The sequence below is a fragment of the Lissotriton vulgaris genome, chromosome 3_2 (assembly GCF_964263255.1).
Source record: "Lissotriton vulgaris chromosome 3_2, aLisVul1.2, whole genome shotgun sequence".
Classification (NCBI taxonomy): Eukaryota; Metazoa; Chordata; class Amphibia; order Caudata; family Salamandridae; genus Lissotriton; species Lissotriton vulgaris.
The window spans coordinates 82,526,096-82,550,262 of record NC_141690.1 but is presented as its reverse complement, the minus strand read 5'-3'; the positions used below and the strand labels follow the sequence as shown (position 1 = coordinate 82,550,262).

Here is a 24,167-nt window from a genome sequence, read left to right as displayed (position 1 = left end):
AACCCTTCCTGGCTTCCCTGAGAGATGGTCCCTTAATGGGTATCTCCAGGGTGAGACCAGGCATCCCCGGCGGTCTGGTGGGGCCGTTAGTGCAGATGAGGCAAGCTTATGCCCAGAGTTGCCGAGTGTGATCGCTGATCAGAGTGGGCACCGAGGCGAGAGAATTATCGAGTCCGCTGACCCTGGTCCAGAAACCTGCCGCGTCGGGAATCGAATCCTGGTCCCGGGCCAGCCTCTGCTCTGTGTGCGAGGCAGGTGTTGCTGTCCGAGGCTAGAGCCACCCCTGCCTGTGCCGCACGGAAGATGCTGTCCGTGTGAAGTTTCTTGAAGCGGCACAAGAGGAAGTTTGTCTTTGCGGGAGCGGTAGTCGCAGGTCAGTGTTGCAGGTTAATGGGATTTACTTTACCAGTGACCCGCAGATTACCCTACCCTGAGACACATTGAATTCGGCTGCCTCCTGGTACTAGAATCAGCCGTTTACCGTTGGCGGTGTATAGCTCTCAGGGCTCTTATCTGAAGAACCACAACTTATCGTTTAACTGTTTTCAGTGTAAAGCGGCGATTTTTTTTTAAGTGACCATCCCCAACATTATTATAAAGCCGTATACAGTGCCTCGTTACCCAAAAGAGTTTCCCCGAGCTAGACAAAGATAGGTATAGGTAGGTAAATAGCCACATAAAGAACAAGCAAACTCACCGCCGCAGCCCGGCTTCAACAGGAAGCCAGGCAACCTTTGTCGGGACGGGGGCGGGGCCGGACACGCGACCGGAGCTTTCCAGGAGGCAGGCTGCAGGGGCTGGCGCATGGCTCCGGTGCAGAGAGAGGAGAGCCCTGCGTGCAGCCGGCGTCCCGGTAGAAGTCCCGGTGAGTGGGGCTGCAGCGTGTGTGTGTGTGCGTGCATGCAGAGGGGTGGAGGCTGGCTGTGTTCCGGTGAGTGGGGCTCCGTGCTTGCGTGTCTGTGTGTATGCAGGGGGGTGGGGGTGGGGGGCGGCAGCGTGTGTGTGTGCGCCTGTGTATTGTGTGCGTGCATGCAGAGGGGTGGGGGCTGGCTGTGTCTGTGTGTGAGCAGGGGCTTTGCACCGCGCATGCGCAGCTATCAGACGCTCGCTCCCGAGGTGAAATCCGACCTCGTCAAAGCGCGCGTCTGGTAGCTGTCCACTCTCCTAAATACAGGCAGCATAAGTTGTCGAGCTGATGCATTCATGCTTCGCATGAATGCCACATCAGCTCGACCTAAAAATGAATAAAAGCATAATACATACATAAAATGAGATAAAAGAGTGCATCTAAACCTACAAGGACACTAGTTGGGGAGACACCTTTTAATGTCCTTTCTTAATTTATACATTGAATGTGTCATGGGTCATTAGCAATACTTAATAAATTTGCTTCAGGAAGCCCTACTGTTAATTTTCTATGATTTTACAAACAGACTGTAAGACGAAATTAATGTAGATCCAAGGCTCAGTCAAATTAAATGTATATTTCTCTGTTGTGATTAGTAATTGAAATTATTGGATGATAGAATGAATGGATGGATGGGTGAATTAATGAATGATAGCATTTCCTAAGCTCCCACTACCTTGAATAATGTATTTTTTCAGTAGTCTCACTTGAGGTTTCAGAAACATTGTTAGGCTGAATTGAAGCTGATGAGCTAAGATAACATTTTAGGTTGTGCTGAAAGGGAGTTCCATAAAACGATGATTGTCACCTGTATAACTTCTTGAACCCCTGGTTTTAAGTTTACACTCACAGATGGATAAAAGGGATTGGTCCTGCCTGTGTAGGGCACAGGAGAAGAATAAGATCAGAACCTCTTGTTTGCGAATTCAGGTCCAAATGGATAGTAAAAATCATCATACAATGGGACAGCCTTTATCCTTTACTACTGCACCTTCCAAATGGTTCATCTGTTACTCAGGGTTGTGTCCTCCTCTAACAACTGGTTGCCCACAGCTGTTTAATTCCAAACAAAATATCACAGAGAGGCACCAACCAATTTCCAGCAAGTTCCCTTTCGGAAGTCCAAAATTCAAGGATACTCCTGCAGTAATAATCTGCTTGTATGCATTGTATGAGTTTTGTGATAATGTTATGACTTTTTCCCCTTTGCTGATTTATCCAGCATTTTGAGACTGGTAAGAGTAGACTACACACCCCTTCAATTTAACCTGCAAACTCAAGTAGACACTTCAGAATAATCAGTGGTGTGCGAGCAAGAAAAGACTTAGGGCTCCATTACGATGTTGGGCGGATCGCCACCGCCATGGTGGCGGTGGCGATCCGCCCGACAGAAATGCCCGCCCGCCACCCTTTTCCCCCCCACCACATTACAATGGCGGGGGGGACCACAACGGAGAGAAACACCGCCCGCCACTTTTCCGCCCCGGTCGCCTTGCGGCCGGGGCGGAAAAGGAATAATATGGTGGCGGTGTCTAATAGACACCGCCAGATATATTAAGAGGAGTGGTGTGCAGTACCTTTCCGCGGCAAAGGCATGCGGTCTTCCCTCTGGGGGCCCCCTGCGGGCCCCCAGAGTGAAGTACAGGTGGGGGGTGCACGTGGGGGGTACCTGTGGTCACCCCCTTCATTGTCATTTGCAAAGCGACAGGCACCGCGCGGTGCCTGGCGCTTTGCACATGACAATGTTAAAGTGCATTTTCAGCATTGTGGCGGGCGGTGCAGAGAGCACCGCCCGCTTACAATGCTGAAAATACAGGATGTGCCCCACTGTGGCAGGCACATCCTAATGGCACCCCCGGGACCCCCGCCCTTATGGCGGGCGGTCTCGATTTACGATGCTAGGAAATAGTTTGCATCTACTATAGAGTTTTTGGGTGAACAGGACTAAACATTTGGAAACCATGCACACAATGACAATGATTTCTATCCATTCTCAAAGAATTGCACCCTCCTACTTGGATGAGGGCAAATGCGGATAAGGATGGTACTGCAAAAATCGATTGAGCAGCATTGCTATTTTCATAGCTATTTTCTTGGTCCTGAACTCTCCAAGGTATTTCTGGAAGACCTACTTAAAGGGTCAGATATAAAATAATACATTCAAAATGATGGATGTTGTGGATTTCCTGAGCAAATGATGGCTTCCTTCAACCCAAACTCCAGAGGAAGGAGAATTCAGATGCAAATAACCAAAATGGAAATCCACTTGCTATGTCTACCCAACATTTGCAAGTTAAGAGGAACAGGTGCTAGAGGAGCAGAGGCCTTAGCTATATATGCAGATTTCATTTTAGTGGAGTTGTAAGGGAAAACATGAGGCACTAAACATTAAGTAAAATACTGTTCGAGACAGTTATGAAGCTTTTGTTTTTTACTGACAATGATAGTGAGGGTAAATTTACATTTTTGTATACATTGTTTCAATTTATAAATACAAGAGAAATATTGAGAGCGTTTGCATCGCTCGGGTCCACATTAATTAGCGCCTTTAACATGCTACCTGTTTTATTTTGGATGCATAAAAGGGGAAGAGGGGGCCGTAGCATTGGCATGGAGCAGGGTGGCAAGATATTTCAATGTTGTAGACGAGGATGAATAGCAAGTGTCAATAAATACAGAAAAGGTGCTGAGATAGGTGGACCGAAGAGAAAAGAACTGGCTACATTTGCAAGAGTGCAAGCAAATCACCCTGTTAAGAAGGACTTATGGGGGCTGTCAGACATTCCCGGACATGATCCGATGTAGCATTACAAGACCTTGTCGAAGGCAGCTGATAAACTCAGAAAGTCCGGTAAACAGAGCACCTAGGCATGGCTGCTCTCTTCAGTGGCCTAAATGATGCTGCATTTCGATTTGAAGCTTCTCTGTCCTGTTTCCAGCTCAGAACCTGCGTTGCCTGCATGAAAATACCCTTTGATGCTATGAAGTTCTGCAATGGGTAGTGACTGCTTTGTTAATGAGCTTGGAAATCAGATGGAGGCTGGCAACTCTCCAGCAGAAGAGTCAGACGGGCCTAATGTGTTTTATTAAGATAGAAATAAGGTTGCGTTTAGCAGAAGAATGTAGGTGTTACCATGAGAGGAGCTGCTTTTCAGGAACCTCATTCAGTCAGTCAGTCAGTCATTAAAACTTTATTTGAGTTATTACAACCATAAAAGTATACACTATACATTTATAAACTTTATAAAAACACGAGTTAAAATTTATAAAATTGCAATTCAGTCATTTCCCGGAGGATAACCCTGGCAACATTATTTCTAACAGTATCCTCCTGAGATGTTAAAAACACATGAGAAAACATATCTGACTAGACCTTCCAAACATAATACATACATTAGAGTTCAGTCTCGATAACATATGCCTATAACTCTGTATTCTGGAGGAGCTCCCTAACTCGAATCATGTATTTCCCCAAGGCACAGGCTATATCCAGGTTTCCCATCCCCACCAGGAGCTCTGCAGCCTGCTTCCTATTCGTAATCCTGTAATTTTTGAATAACGGGCCTAAAATCTCCTTACGTATATCAAGGGTCCTCCTGCAGTCTAATAAAACATGAGTAATGTCACAGGTGGAGCCTAATGTACATGTGCAATTACCATTACTATTAATCATGAGGTTTTTAACCCTGGTATTTACATAACAGGGGTTTACACCCATTCTCAGTTTTAAAACCTCTCTTCTTAATTTCTGATTCGGCAGCCTATCCAAGTACGGGTAAGGATGATCTTCTGAATTCCATACTTGGATCATATGGGACACTGATATTTTTTGCCGAAGGTACTCGTGATCACAAGTACGGGACACATCCGCTCCCAACGACCGTAGTTCTTTTTTGCCTATATTGGTGTGTCCTAACTGGGCATCTAGTTCTATTCCTAACTTCCCATAAGCTTCCTTTAATGAGAGTCTGACTTCTTTAGCCCATGATAACTCACTGGAGGTAATTTCCTCTCTACACCACTGTGATATTTTTCTGGGCGCCTCCCCTATCTCCAGACGCTGCCAAAACCGTATTAGTGCCATCCTGGTTGTAATTGCCCAGGAAGTGACTCCCATTTCCAATCTTGCTGCCTGTACCATAGCTGATTTAGGTAACGAGAATAAGCTTTTCAGGATCATACCCTCCTCTTTATCCCAACATTTTTTCCCACTGAGGAGGAGAACCTCTGATCCATATAGGAATTGCGCGGGGACCATTGCCAGATAGGCCTTAATAACCGGCCCATCTGACAAATCTCCGTAAAAGCTATTAAACCTTTTTAAGCCCTTTATAGAAGCTGCTGCCCTAATTTTTAAAGCCTCCAGATGGGTGGTCCAATTCAGGTTACTCGTGAACCATACACCCAAATATCTATATTCCGATACTCTCTCAAGAAGTTCCGTACCCAAATACCAAGGGAACCGGGTCTTACTTTTGCCGAAACATAGGATTTTAGTCTTTTCCATATTTACTACCAATTTTTTATTTAGGCAGTATTTATGGAACATATCTAGTTTCCTCTGCAAACCTATCTCCGTCTGGTCCATGATCACCAGATCGTCTGCATAAAGCAGACAGGATATATGGTTACCCCCTAACTTTGGACTCGCCCCTCTAACCTCTTTTAGGATCTGGGGTAGGTCCGCTATAAACAAAGAAAAGAGCAACGGGGCTAATACGCACCCCTGCCTAAGGCCATTTCCAATCTGGATCCTACCAGATAATCCACCCTCCACATCCAGGACTACCTGGGCCCAGTTGTCTGTATGCAAGGCCTGGATAAGGGCTAACAGGTCTGCATATAATTTATAGCCTTTCAAGGTAGACCATAGTTGCTCCCTGCTTACAAGATCAAATGCTGCGCGGAAGTCCACAAAGCAGCAAAACAGGTTACCCCTTTGCTCTATGGACTTCCGCGCTACCGCCCAGAGGGCAAAGCAATGATCCACAGTTGAATGGCCTTCTTTAAAACCCCCCTGTTCAGGAGGTACTATACCATTTTCTTCAGCCCAATCTTTTAGCAACCCCAAAATAATTTTAGAGAACACTTTTTCCCCAATGTCCAAGAGATTTATCAGGCGGTAGTTTTTGGGGGAGTTTACATCACCTTTTTTGTGTATGGGTCTAATGATAGCCCCTTTCCAGCTATCTGGTAATGTTCCTGTTTTTAGTATACTTAAGAACGTCTTTGCAAACAAATTGGCCCACCAATCTATATTTGTTTTTATAATAATGGCGGGTAAATTGTCTGGGCCAGCAGCTCGTGTTAAATTTAAGGTCGCTATCACGATTTTGATGTGACCTAGGGAGAACTGCTCCATTACTTCTTCCCTCACTCCTGGCCAACTAGATGGTTGTATTGCCTCCCTCCTTGGCCAATTGCCATAGATCTCCTCAAGGTAAATTACCCACTTGTCCTCTGGAACAGAACATTGCATGGACCCTGATATTTTCCCTGTACATTCCTGTATCAATTTCCAGAAGCCTTTGACATTTTTTTCTTCAATTGCCACTAATAGACTCTTCCAGCAATTTTCTTTAAAAGATCTTTTTTTGTCTCTAATTAATGCCTTATATTTTATCCTTTGTTTCTTAAGGGTTTGATGTTCGAATTCATTGTAACTGTGCCTAAGGCTTCTTTCACTCTTTCTAATAGCAGCCTTTGCTTTGCGGCAATCTGCATCAAACCATGGGTTATTAGTAGCATGTAATGGAAGTTTCGTTGTCAAACTATGCTTCCCCCGTTTAATGTTTATTCTAAGGCATTCTACAAGTTGTCTTATCATTTCCTCATACCAGGATAGCTCTTCCCCCATTACTAGGTTTTCTAAGTCAGCTACTAACTGAAAGTCCTTCAGTTTGTTTAGATGTTCTTCACTTATCCGAGTTGTAAGTCGCTTCGGATATTCGACCTCGACGTTCAACACCTTCTGTCTTGGCGGAGCCTTATTTACCAACATTTCTAACAATAAAGGGAAATGATCGCTGCCCTCTACTTGAAGAATTTCAAAATGTAGAATTGAGTGGAAGCACCAGGCCTGAATAAAAACATAATCAATCGGGCACAATTGCTGTCCTATTTTAAATGTCCGCTTAGCGGGCCGATCTCCTTCTTTCCTACCGTTCACACAAACCAGACCCATAGCCCCCAGCAGCCGTCCAAGCTCCACATCCTGATTTGAGAGCTCGGTGTTGATGAACATTGCAGGCTCTATATTATACACTTTTAGTATATCACTATTCCAGGCATCTGTTTTTAGGGGATTCAATCTATGATTAAAATCCCCCAAAATTAAAACCACATCTCCTGGGTAGAGTTCTTGTAAATTCTCTAAATCCTTTTTTAAGCGATCCAACTCTGCTTTATACTCATGTTTTTCGCCTTTCTGTATGTACACGTTGATAATACAAAAACCTTCACCCCTTATGTTGTTATTTAGGATCAACACTCTGCTCCCTAATGCCCAGATACATGTTAAGTCGAGATGGAAGATGTCTCTCACTATCTTTGTGGAGACCAGCGTCATCTGACCACCTGACGCCCTACCCTTTTTATTCTTTCTTGCAGGTTTTATGTGACTGGTAAAACCTTCCGTAACAAGGGATTCGTCGCACAGCCATGTCTCCTGTAGGCACAAGATATCGGTCTTACCGAGGAGATTTCTGAAAATCTCTTGAGGCCATATTCTTTTGTAGCCATTAATATTCCAAGACAAGATACGCAGGCTGTGCGACGACCCAGTTTCCTAATCGATGTTACTTAAATTCCCCTCCTCCTCCTCCTGGTCTAAGTAAGCCAGCTCTCTATACCTGTTCCCATCCAAGACATCTTCATCCCCCCACCCCAGCTTTTTAGGAACAATTGTAATTGCCAGGCCTTCCTTATTACTCCATCCTGATGAAATAATTTGTATTTGCCGTTCTCCCAGCCCTGCATGGTTTCTAAGAAATTTGTGCCCTTGGTTAACCATATTCAGATCCTCTCTCTTTACTAGTCTAATTCCTTCTCTTAACATCTCTGCTTCTGCTTTTTCCACTGCGACTTTTATCAAAGCTGAGTGGAGAAGGACCTTTGTTATTTCCTCACCTTTAGCATTAACCAAAAACCCCACTTCTTTTAAATCCTCAGAACTGACATATTTTAGGCTGGGGCATTTAGCAAATGAGAATAGTAACTGCGAGCGGTTTAGGGGTTTTAATTTCTTACCCCTTTTCCCCCCATATCCCTGACTCATTGGTTCTAGGTATAGCCAGGTGTCCACGATCTTAGGTGCCTGTAGAGACTTATGACTTTCCTCTGGGCCTTTATTCCTTCTCTTCAGGTTGCTTACTACTCTCTCACCCTTCATCCAATTATTTACCGGGGATAGATTGCTGGGCCCTGCCTCGGTGGACATTTCTATTTCCCGTATAGGTTCTGAAGCCTCTCTCCTCCCCCTTGGCATCCTCTTAGCGGCCTTTGCGTTCTTAGTCACACATTTACCTTGGACCCAACCTGATTTTTCCTGGGGACCTGGGGTGCTTGCCTTAGTGTCTACTGGGGTTACATTATCCAATTCTACTCTTCCTGCCTTGTCCCTGGGCCTTAGGTCATAGGGTGCCTGTTTCCTGATCCCCTTTTCTACAGCCGGTCTAACCCGTTGGACCTTTTTCCCTATTCTCCTCTTCAGGCAACGCCTACTTTCGCCATATCTCCTTACGATCATGGGACAGCGGGAAATATATACATTGGGCTCCTCCTCATTTGGTGTATTTGTCCTTGATGTTTCTCCCACCTCGTTAGCTTCGTTCTCTACAGGTCTTACAAGGGAGGGCATTTGGACTTTAATCTGCATCAATTCCCCAATTATGTTATTAAACTGCTTGCTATGGGTTTTTAGAATGTCGTTATTTACCACTGAAACCTCTAGGATTCCTTGTAGAGTTTTCTGGAGCATCAACATAACCTCAAGCATTGATGAGCTCGAGGTACCCGTCACCTCTAGACTATTCACGGGTAGGCCTGATATCACAGTATAGGCCAGATTTACGTTCTCTATACTGTCTTTTTCATTGAGACCAGCTTCAGCAGCTTCCCTCGCCGGGTGTAAATCGGTCTGATTTTCATTTTCTTTCTCTTCCTCCTCCCCCTCTCCCTCGGAGTCTTGGCTTAATACTGATTGAAACAGCCGTGGGGAGGAAGACAGCCGAGGTACTATCGGGATGTTAGCAGTGTCAAAATTTGTCTGGTTCAAGGAATCGGTGTCTGATATCATGATCTCAGTCAGTTTTGGGGTCTCCATCGCTTTTGATTCCCTTTCTGGTGTCTCCTTTTCTTTAAAATGCTTACCAAAGAAGTCTTTAATAGATTTTGAGACTGAGGAGCCACCCTTTCCACCTGCAGACTTAGCGGACATCGGCCCCTTTTGTTTAATTGTACTGGAGGATGCTGTTGACACCAGTACCGATGTTATATTTCTGGTAGGTGTAGTTAACACATTTTCCAAGTCAGTGGGAAGATCTATTATATCCTCTTCTCCTTCGCTTGTATTACCTGGAAGTTTTGAGTTCTTAGGTGCTTTCCGACGTTTATTCTTTCCTGGCGCCATGTCTTTAAGCTCTCCCTCTCCGCTTACTTGCTTCCAAGGGAGTAGGGGCTTTCCAGGCTGTTTTCCTTCGCTTTTCCTTTCCTTTTGCTTTCAAGGTGTATTACAGCCACCTCTTGAATTACCTCTTGCAAAGGACCCTCAGCTATAAATGTTTCCCTTTTTTTTTTTTTTTTTTTTTTTTTTTTTTTACTGTTATCCACTTACCTCTGTCCTGTGAGCCCGCTTTCTGCCACTCTCTATGTCTCCACCACCTTTTCCTCCTTTCCTCAGACTTTTTTCAGGTACACGAGCTTCCAGTCCTGCTCAGCTCCCGTGTACTTTTGCAGGTTATAGATCCAGGGGGCACTATCCTTCCCCTAACCTGCTAGTGGCGATATCCAGCAACTTCCAGCAATCTCCGACCACCAGATGGCGCCCAAGATCCGCAGTGGCGTCTCTCTTACTCCTTGCAAACGGGGGACAGTGAGGACGACACTGGTCGACACTTGGTCAGAAGCAGCCACACTGTGTAACGTCCCGTGAAGCACCACACTACACCGCCGACTCCAACGAATCCAGCGCAGGACAGTGAGGCAAAACCCAGGAGGTGTCCACGTAGCGCTGCGCCGCCGACACTGCTGCTGCTGCTGCCTCGGAACCGGAAACCGGGAACCGACGACGGTGACGATGAAGGTGGGAGATGGGAGGGAACAGAAAGGCGAGTCTCGGCACACAGGTCAGAAGTCTCATTCAATTCATTGCTCTTCAAACTTGTGAACTGTCATTACCTCCTCGTAACTCTTCCTTTCCACCAGAGTTACGCAGTGGCAGGAAGACAATACTCGGGGTAATGAAGATTACCGGTAAGTAACTGTGGCATTTCTTTCCACGGGCCTTTTAACCCTGGCCAAGTATTCTTGTGGACCTATGTCACCACTCCAAACACCGGACATGCACGAGCAAGGGAAGAACCGCACATGTGACCGATAGAACATAGATTAGTATTTTTCAAGCAAGTACGTGTTCTCCCTCCATATTGTAAAGTTCTCAAATCTGAGTTTTACACATAATTTACTAGTCCAGCATCAATAATTGCTGGCCCTTTGCAACTTTGTGTGTCGAAGACAGTCTACAATGGAGGGAGGTCATTGCGCAAGTGCCCCAGGTGTAACATATCACCATTTACCACCATTTGGTAAGGTGGACCGGATTTAAGAATAAAGAGAACGGCATACAACTATAACTGGGTCCTTTCTAATAGGAAGTGGCAATGGTTACATTGCAGGTAAGGTATTTTCCTGCATATAAGGATTCACAAATGTAAATGTGCACTTTCATGTCAGTTTACGATTCCTTGCTATTCAAAAAGGGATTTACGAGTAGTATCACTACGAGTGCAGAGTCTCCGCACTTAAAAAGATAGGTCTTTTCTACGTGGGGAGATTCTACACTCGAAAACATACCACTCGTAAATACCTTTGTGAATAGCAAAGGATCGTAAACTCATACAAAAGTGTCAGTTTACTTTTGTGAATCAGGCCTCTAGTCCCCAAGAGAACAGTAAAGCAGGCATTTTCTGGCTGCTCATAGCTTCTTCACCAGGGGACTAGGAATGCTCGTCCTCCTGTTGTAATCACTATTACAAATGACAGATGCACATCTAATTGAACATATAAAAAATACAGGTGAAAGCAAATGCTACCACATGAGACTCCCACGCTCTATTCATTGCAGTTAAACATTACATGTCAAATGTTGCTTCTAACATTTAATTATATTTCTAATGTTTATGCATATGGGGGAAATACATCTAATTAATATTCCACAGCTACTTTTGGCGAATTCACAAAAGGCCATTGGAGAGTAAGATGGTGGTTTAGTTTAGTTAGTCCTCAAGCAAAGCCTTATTAATTCAAAATAGAAATATACAATATACAGAGTCAATAAACAAAAGAACAAGCAGTGGATACAATAGAACTGTGTAATTTTTCTTAAGACAGACATATTCCAGAGTCTATGGACCAGTGGCGGCCGTTCCATTAGGGCGTTGGAGTGCACCCCACTGCTTTCTGGCAGTGTGAGAAGCAGAAAATAAAATGGTATTTTAAAAGCCATTTTATTTTCTGCTTCTCGCGCTGGGACAAAGCAGACAGCAGGGGTATGCCTGGTTGGGGGCGGGCAGGAGCGCTTGCCTGGTTGGGGGCGGGTGGGTGGGCGGGTGGAAGAGGAGTTGCTTCCACCATTCTGCGTGCCCTGACTGCTTGGTCGGCCCTGGGGACGACCAAAGCAGTCATGCGCACTCTACATTTTCTCTTTGTAGTCTGCATGCAGCCTACATAGAGAAAATGGGGTACTTACTGGTGCCCTACTGGGCGCCGTCCGGGATTTCGTGCCAATCACAACGCTGCCATTGCAGCATTGTGATTGGCTTACAAGAGGGGAGGGAGCTGTGGCTTGCCTGTTCCTGTTTAAAAGTTGAACGTGCCAACTCACTCCAACAGGAGCTGAGACGATGCGGTCCGGACCAGGTCAGGTAAGTTTCTTTTTCTTTTACTTTGAATTTCAAACCTCCCCCGGCCCGACCCCCGTGCGACCCCCCCACACCCCACGAGTATTGCAAGCTGCGACTGACCGCGGCCAGCACCATATGGAGTAGAGGTAATGCCTGCATGTCTGCTTTGTCGCAATCAGTATGGTTAGAAATATAACCCCAAACTCTAGTCCAATGTAAAATATTTGTAAGGCTGTGTATGCATTCCTCAGATATACGCTACGTCATAAAGGCATGTGCCTCGCTCCCTCTGAGAACAATAGGCGGTTACCCCCGCCCCTAGCCCCTACCCCCTTGCCAGCTTCTGTTAAAGGAAATCGTAAGAACACTTACCTGTGCTTGTTTAAATGGACTACGAGTTGCATAGTCTTTGCTTAAAACGTTAATTAATGTTTTACCACAACAATTGGTGCACTGCACCAAACATGTAGCCAAGTAAATCTCGCCCGGCACATAACAGTGATGGTGTTTTGAAGCAGTGCAAGTTCGAGTCCATGTGCATGGTTGTACTGCAGCATGGTTTCTGCAAGGTAATCCAGGCTGAGCCCCACATCAAATTAAATACCATCTTTAATCAGGGGAAACAATCTTGTGCTGAAGCGATATCTCTTCTTGGTGTGACGCGCCTTCCACGCATCATAGGTGGTGTGCTTCACAGTGATAAATATGGTTTGGTGACTAACGTGTGGTGTAGAATAATGTGGTGTGGTATGTGATTTCGTTGCTTTGTAGTTCTGCTCAGCGCGCAGATTCTGACTGGTCTCCAGATTTACTGCACGTTCCCTGCCTTTGGCCGACTGTGGTAAACTTGTGTACTTTCTGATTTTATCAACCCAGTTAGAGGTTGCTGCATACGTACCCAAGCTTTAACTACAAAAACTATATTTTTAATGTTATGCTTGCAACTTTCCCCGCCCTTTGCAATTCTTCCAAGATGAAATGCTCAACATTTCTATTCGTCTATTTAGTTGCACATTTCTCTGTGCCCCATAAATACTTGTTGTGAAGGGTTCCAAAATGTGCATTCCCTAGAATTCGTCAGTTCTCCAGTCATGGTTCACATCAAAACCAAAGTATATCTTTGAGTAGTTTTCCATAACCTTAACAAGGTTTTTTTTTACTTGAGAGAATTTTGAAAGATAGAAATATGAAGTGAAACTCGCCTCTATGTTTAATCCATGTCTTTTGGGTTAAAGAAAGAACAACCTGCTGCCTGGATCACCAAGCTTTGAAACAGTGTATGGAAAGCTCCTGTACGACAAGTCGCCATTTCTTGGCATTTACATATCTGTTAAGTGCTCCATGTCACGTTCCCTCCCTCTGTCAGACGCAACTTAATATGTTAGGGCTCGCTTGCCATAGTGCAGTGCGGGAACAATTTTATGCCCCACCACTTTCAAAAGACACCAGCCACCACTGCTATGGACCTTATTATGAGTATGGCATTCCTAGGACCGGCGTACTCTTGCTTGTGGTCCGACCACTTTGACCCGTCCGCCCTAGTAAAAGTGTGGTGGTGGGACTGCCACAAGACCGCCGCCTCCGCTGGGATCAAGGATCCTGCTGTGGTAGCAGTCTGACAATGGCCTAAATATGCTGGCGGTACCAATGGTGGCACCGCTGAGCATATTATGACCTGAATATCCACCGCTCTTTTCATGGCAGGCATCATGCATAAAAAAAGTGGTGGACATGCGGGCAAGGGTCCATAACAGGGCACCTGGCTGATTCTTGGTTTGGGGGTGCATGCAGGGTGGGGCACATGTTCTCTCCTGGAATTGCACCCACATTCTCTTGGACGGGGGACACAAATAAACAAAACATGCATAAAGCTAGCTCAGACCATGGGGGGCTGATCAAGCTATTTAGGGACTCCTTGCATAAACCCATCGACCGCTCGGGGAGATCTGCTAAGTGCTAGCAAGGGGCGCTGCTTTATATGGAGCTGAACTTTGGAGGCAATGTCCCCTCAGAAACAATATTAAGGCTGAGAACAATTTTGCTAGGTAGTTATTTGGTCTCCCCCTTAGCTCCCACCTCACACTACTTCAGCTGGAATTAAGGGTGACACCAATTACAAAGGAAATTGCTCTTGGACCTCTAATCTTATGTCGTCGCTTATGGGTAACCCCAGAATTGGCCATCATAGGGCAGAACTATAGGATGTCCTGGACCTGCAGGGCGCTAGAAAACAACCTGATTAGTTCACATTAGAGAGACACTACTGAACATGGGTAGAGCAAGTTTATGGTATAACCCTCAGGAAGCGTGTCAATCTCCAGGAAGGAACTGGTCTGGAGATATAGGGCGGGAAAATATGTCCGCTTTCAGGAAAGCTCAGCAACTGGTACATAAACAGCTGCATTCCTTAGAGTTAAGGACTAGTTCATCTTAGAGTCTGCCTTGGATGACATACAACTCACACTAGCAAGGAAATTATACATACAATTCAGACAGGCATATTTTCTAACAAATGGGCAGGAACTCCAGATCGTTCGGCATGTAGCAATGTAGAGGAGTCAGAGTTACGTTTTTTTTTTCTGCCCTGGCTATAAAAAAGCCAGACATGGTCCAGTAATTTTTTACTACTTATGGTTTTAAAGAGGACATTTTTTTAGTGTTTTTACAAATATGAAATCTTATAGTCTAATCCTTGCCTAATATTAAATTATTTAATGGGCCCTCTGTATGTGCGGTTGTGTTTTTTGATTACCTAACGGGGTGTTGACTCATTGATTGCATTTGCACAGTATGATATTGGGGTCTGAGACTGTGTACCTTAGGATTGTTTTCAATTGCTTTACAAAGATGAAATCTTACAGTTTAATCCTCACTCAATATTAGTTCATTATAACAGGCCCTCTATATGTGTTGTTGTGATTTTTATTTACCTAACAGGTTGCTGACTTATCAATTGTAATTACAAAATAGGATACTGGGGTCTGAGACTGTGTACCTTAGGATTGTTTTAAATGTATTTTATGGTTTATTGCATGTGTACTTTTATAGTAAAATTACCGAAATAACGGATTTGAAATGAATATAAAAACAATAAACAATTTTTAGACACTTTTATTAATAATATTAACATTAACTTAAAAACATATCATATATTATTAAAATATAAAGGTAATATAAAAATAAATTAAATGCAAATAAAAATGCATCTGTTAAAATATTGGAAACGTTGAAGAAAACATAATACAAAAAATGTAACAAATATAAACTGTAAAAAATAAACCACACTAGCAAATCAATTAGACTTGATTGACTATTCTATCTCCAATTTAAGCAAAAGCAGGAAAGGTTATATTTACTATTTCAACACTAACATAAGCTAAAGCAGAGAACCTGTTGGACTATGGAGGAGTTAGATTAACTATTCCCACTCTAAGATAAGCAAAAGCAGGAACAGTGTTGGATTTAGGAGGAGTTAGATTTACTATTTCCATTCCAATGTGAACAACAGTAGGGAAAGTGTTGGACGTTAGAGGGGTTAGATGTATTATTCTCACTCCAGTCTAAGCAATAGTAGTAATGGTTTTTACTGTGGAGGGCCTAGATTTACTATTTCCACTCCAAACTAAACAACATTAGGGAAAGTGTAAGACTTTGAATGGGTTAGATTTGCTATATCTACTTTAACCTAGGTAGCAGTAGGAAAAGCATTTGACTCTGGAGAGGTTAGATTTAATATTTCTATTCAACCTAATCAAAATCAGGAAGGGTATTCAACTTTGGAAGCATTAGATTTACTAGTCCTACTTCAATATAAAATCAAAGCAACAACAGAGAAAGCGTTGGAGTTTGGATGTGTTAGATTTACTATTTTCTCTCCAACTAACCAAAAGGAGGGAAAGTGTTATTAAGTGTCAGCTATACCATTCGGGTCCCTAATGACTTTTTTTTAAACTGATAAATACCAAATATTTAACAATATAAAATTATTAAATCATATTCAAAATACAAAATATGCTTTAGAAATAAATCCAATCACATGTAATAAAAAAAATTACAAAATAGTTTAATAAATAAAAAAAATACATTTAAATTAAATACACTTCCCGAACAATTTCCCCCAAAAAACACCAACTCCCAAAAATGTTTAAAGTAAATTATAAATAAAAGAAAGTTAACATTAAGGGCCTCATTAAGATGAGACTCATAAAGCCTCCGACTGCAGGACGCACCGTGGGTTTTACTTTCGCTCGCCGCATTACAATGAAGGCGGTCAAAAGTGAAACCAGCAGGTCTTTCCGGATAGATTCCGATGTGCTCAAGGAACCCGTCGGCCAGTTGGAGGCTTGCCTGTAATCCCAATGGATGTCATTTTTGCTGTCAGGATTACGATGTCGGTTTCCGACAAGCTTTCCATGTTGGGCCCCCTTCTCTCTGCGGCCTCCGGTTGGGGGCCAAGTGCCCCCATGCTAATCCTTGCAGCGGGTGGCAGGCAAGGTGCCTGCCACGCAGTGCAGGGATATACAAGTTCTCCCATTTCTCTGTGGAAGCTTGGGCTACGGCCGGTTTGTTGGTCGCAGCACAAGATCTCATAGAGAAATGGGAGCATGTGACCGCACATGTGCGGTCGCATTGTAATGGTGTGGTTATGACCGCCGACCGGAGGTCAGTCTGTCCTGATTGCGCAACAGTTTTGTCCGCCAAACATCATATTAATGCCCTAAACTGGGGAGAGGATGTGGCCTAATGGCTACGGCAGTGATTCTCCAATAGGGGTACCCGCGTTTGAATCTCGGCAAGGACGCGCAACATCCTGTGATCTGGGCAAATCACTTAATGTCCTAGTGCCTCACAATAAAAATGAAAGTGTCCTCATGTTCCCCAACTGGTGCTCATGTAAAGCACTCTGATACCTAATACCTTCGGGTAATGTTTGCGCTATATAAAACAACGAAAAAAAAATACTGATGAAATGAAATACATATACCATTAAAATAAATAATACATGCAAAATGCAAATTAAGAATTTGATTAATACATATATCAAGCAAGAAATTAAAATGAATTAAAATAGAATGAATACTTTACATAACAAATAACCTATTAAATAATTTACATAACTACCAGTTAAATATGCAATTAATACACGAAGTTAATTAGCAAACAAAACATAATTCAAACAACTTCCCACCCTGTTCTCCTACAAATCCAACAAGCTGGTACAAAATCTAAATTAGAAATTAAACATTAGAAAATTAGAATATACATTAAAAACAATAATAATTCAAATATTCGAAATGACAATCAGTTAAACCACTTCCCTTATTATTGAGCAATTAGATATTTAGTTAAGATAAAAAATGAATTAAAACCAAAAAAGGATAATTCATATAACTTCGCACCTATCCTCTTGCATACCCTGTAACCCACTACTAAATTACTAATTAAAGTAGAGAAAAATAATATTACACATTAAAGATCACTAAATACAGTTAATTAATAAAAATATCAATGAATCAATCAAAACAATAACATAATTAATTGCCAAATAAATATGTACTTAAAATAATAATTTAAAATAAAAAACAATAATGTATATTTTAAATAACATCCCACCTTAGTCTCCTACAAACTCACCAATCTGCTACTAAATTATAAAGGACTAATATAGGGGGCGATTATGATAAGGCCATAAAAGGTTCCAACCCTTGGTCAGAGTATTTACGGCTGCATCGTAATGGGCCAGTCTGTTTATTTTATGACCGCCTCATTACGATGGAGGCGGTTGTAAACTAAATCGGGTGGTCATTCCGGCGAGCTTCCGATGGGATCAGGAAGCCCATCGACCAGTCGGAATACGGCCTGTAATCTCAAGGGAGGGCATTTCCGCCCGTGAGATTACGACATCGGGTTTCGGCAGCCTCTCCATGCTGGCCTTTCTGACATGGAAAGGCTATCAGAACTCGACTTTGTTGGCCCCCAGCAGAGCCCACTTGGATGCACAGCCTCCAGTTGTAGGCCAACCCTGTTGATCATTGCACCTCATGGCAGACACCTTGAGGTGCATGCCACAGGGTGCAGGGATGAAGTGCACCTCTCTTTTCTCAATGGGAGCTTGTGTTAAGGATGGTTTATGGTCGTAACTCGAGCTCCCATTGAGAAAAGTGTAATGCAACTGAACATTGTTCGGTCGCAATCTAATTGACCAGTTGGGACCGCCAATCGAGTGTCGGTAGGTTCCAGGACCGAGTCCTGTCGGGCGGAAGGAATTCCGCCCAACATCAAAATCAGGTCCTAAATGTTAAAAAAAAATGATACACTAAAAATTACAAGCTATGCAAGCAAATTTAAACTATTTTATTATTACCACTAAAACCTAAAATAGATATATTAATGAATGTGAATTTGATTAAAAAAAAGTGACATTTCCAACAACTATATCAAGGTAAACAATATAAAATCTTCAAATATTTTTAAAGATTAAATAATATACATAAAACAATTATGTTCTAGCCTTCTATATCTTGTTCCTACAAAGTTTTGTATTGAAATATTTTTGACATGATATTTGTTCAACTCCATTGATTTTGAGATGATATTCTTGCCATTCACCCACAGCATTTAAGGACGTCTACATGGACATGATCTGACAGAAAAGCACTCCCACTTGACATTGAATTGAAATGATGATCCAACTTTGCACCATTCACAAGTGAAGCACCTTCAACACTCTCTCCACCATCTAACAAGTCTCTTCCAATCTAAGAGGAACATCTTAAAGGAAAAGGGTATCCTTCCACCACTGATCCTAAATGAAATCTCCGAAAAAGTTCTGACACCTCTTTTTAACATCCCGTCATACCTGTAGAAAAAGCCTAACTAGTTCAGATAAAAGTCTGTCACTGTGAAGGACCCATGCAGTGGAAAGTCTGTCAACATTGGGAACATGCTGAACTCCAAGCATCAAGAAGGGCCTACATGCACCCAGAGTGCACATATAGCAGGATAAGACTCTCCAGCTCTGTCTTTCCTCAATAAAAATCTGCTCTTTGCCTATTGGGCCTTCTGCCTGCTAAAGTTTGCAAAGACCAAATCACATTTCCTCTTTTAGGTTTGCACCTTTAAACTGTTTTTCCTGTTTGTATCTTTTATGTAACTCATGTAATCCTAAGTCCCTATGTATCGCAACTGGTTCTTTTGTAAAGCACTCTGACACCTTGGGTAATGTTCGCGCTATAGAAAATCGCATTAAATAAAATAAAAAAATAAAAATAAAAATCTTGCTGATATATTTAGCATGTATTTAATTCAGTACATTGATATCTGTGGAAGGATCTTGTGAGGAAGTGAAAAACATCTCTGTAATTCTGATATATTAGGTATCGTTCCTCTGAATAAAGTTGTACTAATTGAGTTACAAAGCCACGTGGAGTTTCTGTACTAGCTTGCCTCACAGCATACACTTTTTTACTTCTTTAATTGCATGTCCTGTAATGAGCATAATGTGTGGCTTCTGCTTTCACAGTTTAAAGCAATAATAGTTTCACAAAGGAAAAATATTTGTTTACTGAACTGCATTTTGTTAGAAGGCAGATTTATTCGGAACCAAAATCATTTGGGACTGGGCATTACGCTACAAAGGACCAAATATTGAGTTAGATATATGGAATATTTGCACACTAGTACAAATAGCCATTATATAATCCACATTAGGTAAAAAGGCGCATCACAGAATATAAACGCTTGCAAAAGTAACCACAGGTATAAAAGCAACTGATGACAATTGTTTATTCAGGTAAACAAAAAGATGCACATTGATACAGGATTTGATCTCACTGTGCTCTGTCTTTACATAGTAAACGTCACACAAATGATAGACTAGAATGTGTAAACTGGCAGTATGCCCCTACTGCAGATAAATGTGGTATTTTTTATGTTCTGAGCTGCAGACTTACACACAAACCATTCTACAAGCAAAACTGAAATAGAGAATATTATGCACACTTAAAATCACATTATGATGGTGATCGCCATGGGCAGGGGACCGCCCGACAAGACATGGGCGGTCCCAAAGCCCAATTAAAATGTACCCGTAGGGCGGAAAATTGCACAATAAACATTGTAGCCTGTGATGTGGCCCTGGAAAAGGCCAACAGCACAAGCCGCAGTGTCATTGAGAACTTTGTGAACATTCATGCACCATGTGCCAGATACCATGTGAAGCCTGCCACACAGTGCTTTTATGTGTGTGGGGTACTACATTTGCCTCTAGAGTCACATTACATGGCCCACAGTTGATGGAGGCTCCGCTTGTGGCCCCCAAAGTTCCTTTCTGGCTGCTTTACCTGGCTGTGGGACCCCCATGAAAAGGCAGTTGGAAAGGGGCATCCAAACCAATATGGTGGTGCCTGCGGAGGCAATGCCCCATTTGTATGGATTACGGTCCAACTACCATCCCGACTGGCTCCTTCAGCCAGTTGGTGGCAGTGGTCTGTCCCTGTGACATCATCCTCTGACTGCCGGTATTGTAATTTGGAGGTCAGACCTCTGACCTGGATGCCGAGTGGACCTCCACCAACAGCCAGTAGGTGGCGGGCGCCCAACATGAAAATGGAGGCCTTAAAATCTAATGGATACATATCAAATAATCCTATTAAAGTTTATTATGGTATTTACATACCTGGAAGACGATCTGCTGCATGGTGATCGTGATCCCGAACGAGAGTATGGTGAGCACGAGCAAGATCTCTCTGGCGAAAAAGATCGGGACCTTGATCTGGAATGTATCCCATGCGAACTTTGTGAAAAAAAGCCTTTTGGTGGAGACAATGAATCTCTGCATGGAGAGTTAAGAGAAGAGCAAGATGGTGATATGTCAAACAAGGAAAAGGGCTGGGTCCCATCCCACGAGCAGTAGAGTTTATCGCTTTCATCCTCACTGTCATCAAACAGACCCTCCATTGCCAATCCTGAATTTATAAACATAGGTAGTTTGGAAAATTGTTCACTGCTCTCGTCACTCTCCCTTGTTTCTATGTTTTTTCCTTTGTCTTCAAAAATGGCTTGATTGGGGTTGCCAAAGTGCTTGTTAAGCTCAGCTCGTATTTCCTGGTCTTGAAGCTGCTTCCTACTGTTACATTGGGGCACTTGTGTACATGGCTGCAAAGTCTCTTTTTTGATGTCCCGGGGTTGATCTGAAGAGAAACACAATTGCCACTTTCTTCCAGCTGATGTGTTTTTACCTGTTTGTTGTTTGGGACCTTGCTGTTCGGGCGATATATGTATATGAATCTGTGATTTTCCATTTGTTGATTGACAATAATCATGGTCACCAAACAACCGCAAACCTGTCCGCTTTGTCTTTTTGTCCTCATGTCCTGTGATGAATACAGTTGTCTTGCTGAGATGAGCATAAAGCTCTGACTGTTCAGGACCTTTCTTTGTTGAGTTAGCTCCTTGGGCATTGGAAGACACATCACAACAAGGCTTTTTTGAAGGCAGTACAGAAGACTTGCACACTGACTTTGGCTTGGCTAACGTTCTAAATGGGTTATCCTGGCTGGCTTTGTGAGGAGGCGTTGTAGGTGGAGTTAGGCCTAAAGTAGGCAATGAAACATAGATAAATAAGTGTGATTAAAAATTGCATGGATAAATAAATACATGAATAAATAAGTACATATATAAATAATTTAATACATAGAATCTGCACAAATAAGAGTTCCATCTTTCCCAGGCACGGGAATACCGCTGTATAATATGACATCATAACTTAACAATTTCTAAAAAATCAATTATACAGGACCTCCTGAGCTTAACTTATATGATGGGAATGTTTAAGTTACTTCATTACTGTCACAATGGCTAAATGTTCTCGTCTGATGTTCTCAAGTCTCTGTTAAATTACACCATATAAGTAGGAACTGAATGGCAGACCTTCAGACCTTTTTAAGATTGTGTAGAGATGTATCTTTAAAATACTCCAAGCATCATTCATTTCATGCATGTAGGTTTATTAGCCACAGCACAAACTGCCTCCAGTCTCCAACTGATTCTAGGAGAACTCGTGCAAAGCTGGTCCTTCAACCTGCATTCCACATTCTGTATTCCATTGCGTACAATGTGGAATACAGAATGATGTGTACATCACCACAACATCTCCCTCCTTATATACAACAGAAACTCAAAATAGAGCATAACCATGGATATATAACTATACAAAACTAACAAGCAATAAAATATTTAAAACAGAAACCTCTTACAATAATATGTACATAATAAAATGTTGATTAAGACATAAACATACTATGGAAGTTAATAAACTTTGCTTTATGGATATATTTACCATAAATTTACCAGGAAATAATAGTTAACCATCATTATATTTTGCTGGTTTGGTTATTAATTGTCTACTTCTAAGAGTTTCCAGAATATTAGTTTAACTTCAACCAGGTTTGACTTACATTTCAGATGATCCATCTCTTTAACTGGATCTTCAAACATTCCCCCCAAAAATGTTACTTTAACAACTCTACTTTTGTCCCACCATTCATGTTCTTTTATGCAAAGTACATTTTTATATACTGCATCCACTTTTTCAGGAGTCCTGTATTTAGACATTCCTTTCAGCACGTGTGGAATCTTTTACTTGTACCCAATCACCCACCTTGATTTCACACCTGGACTTTTTAACCTTGTGTTTAGCATTAACCCCCTCATTAGTTTTTTCCTGATACGATTCAATGCGGGGTCATATAACCTTGTCCAAAGATAGTGAGTTGTAATTTTCTGTCTCAAATTCCCTTAACCATGCTGGACATATTTTAGATGTCAGACATGATTTCAAAAGGACTCAAACTAGTAACTGCCTTTGGACAAGTTCGATGAGACCACAGCGTACTTTCAACTGCATCACATAGCTCTATTTTGTTCTGGAAAGTCCACTGGATGCATTCTACCAAAATACGGTTCATTTTTACCACAAGGACATTTGCTTGGGGATGATATAACGCTATAGTTTATTTTATTTATTTAGAAAGTTTTACATAGTGCAAAGAAGACCACCGAGGGTATCAGAGTGCTTTACAGTTTATACATCATGAAGGAAACAAGAAGTCAAAACATAATAAACAAGGCAAAAATTCATAGTCTTGTAGAGCCAGGCATCCTCGGGAGCCCTGGCAGCTAGGACACAAATCTAAGACGGTGGCCTAAATCTCCACTGGAGCAGCCTATCTAAGGCAAACATTTCTTCATCAAAAACACTTTGACTTCCTTTTTGATGAGGACAGTGGAAGGAATCAGCCTGACTTTGGGGGGTAGGGAGTTCCAAATCCTCGGGACAATAGCTGAAATGGCTCGATTGTAGGTTTTTTCTTTTCTTGAATTTTTGTGGTTTGAGCAGTAGAGTGCTGGCGCTTCTGGAGGCTCTCAATCCCCCTGAGAGCTCCAGTTTTTGGCGAAGTATTGAAATTAATGGCTTTGTGAGCCATGCATACAATTTTTAACTGTATCCAAGCTTCATATAGAAGCCAGTTCAGAGAGAGCAGATCTGGCGATATATGGTTGTATCTTTTTGCACCTGTTAAGAGCCTAGCAGCAGAGTGAGGTCAGCCCTAAGAAGAGCCCTCTTCGTTCTCGGAAGACTATGCGCTCGCGTGTTATCACATTGCTTTCAAGGAATCCCTTCATTTCTTTTGAAACAAACTGTACAATCTCTTTGACAATCTGTTCCTCAACGATAATTTTTTGAGAACTTTAATAATATTGGCAGTATTGGGATCCTCCATGAAATCGACTTCCCACCACATACTGTAATTATCAACCATTACCATTGCAAATTCACATTTACTGGTAAACTATTAAATGGACCAATAAAATCTATGGTTAATTTCAACCATGGCATATTCTGTCAAATCTACAGTTATAAAGGCAAAGCTTCAGTCTTCATTCCTATATCACTAGTGGCAAAAATAACAAATGTCCTCCTGCTCACAATGATTTCTGTGTCCATCCCCAGCCACCAGTAACTGTCCCTGATCTTGCACTTAGATATGATTTGTTCCAAATGTCCTTCATGTCCCCATACTGTTATTTGTTCTCTTATGCCACTAGGGGGAATACATGTGTCACCATGCATCAACATT

The 24,167-nt window shown here is 42.4% G+C and overlaps 1 protein-coding gene across 2 annotated transcripts in view; it reads right to left on the bottom strand.

Moving 5' to 3' along the window:
• The window catches only part of PPARGC1A (PPARG coactivator 1 alpha), a 244,608-nt gene that overhangs the window by 43,778 nt on the left and 176,663 nt on the right, over positions 1 to 24,167 (bottom strand). For both annotated transcript variants that reach the window (XM_086964024.1, XM_086964025.1), the window contains exon 8: positions 20,705 to 21,620. In XM_086964024.1, the coding sequence (XP_086820150.1) occupies positions 20,705 to 21,620 (916 nt within the window). The remainder of the gene's footprint in view (positions 1 to 20,704; positions 21,621 to 24,167) is intronic.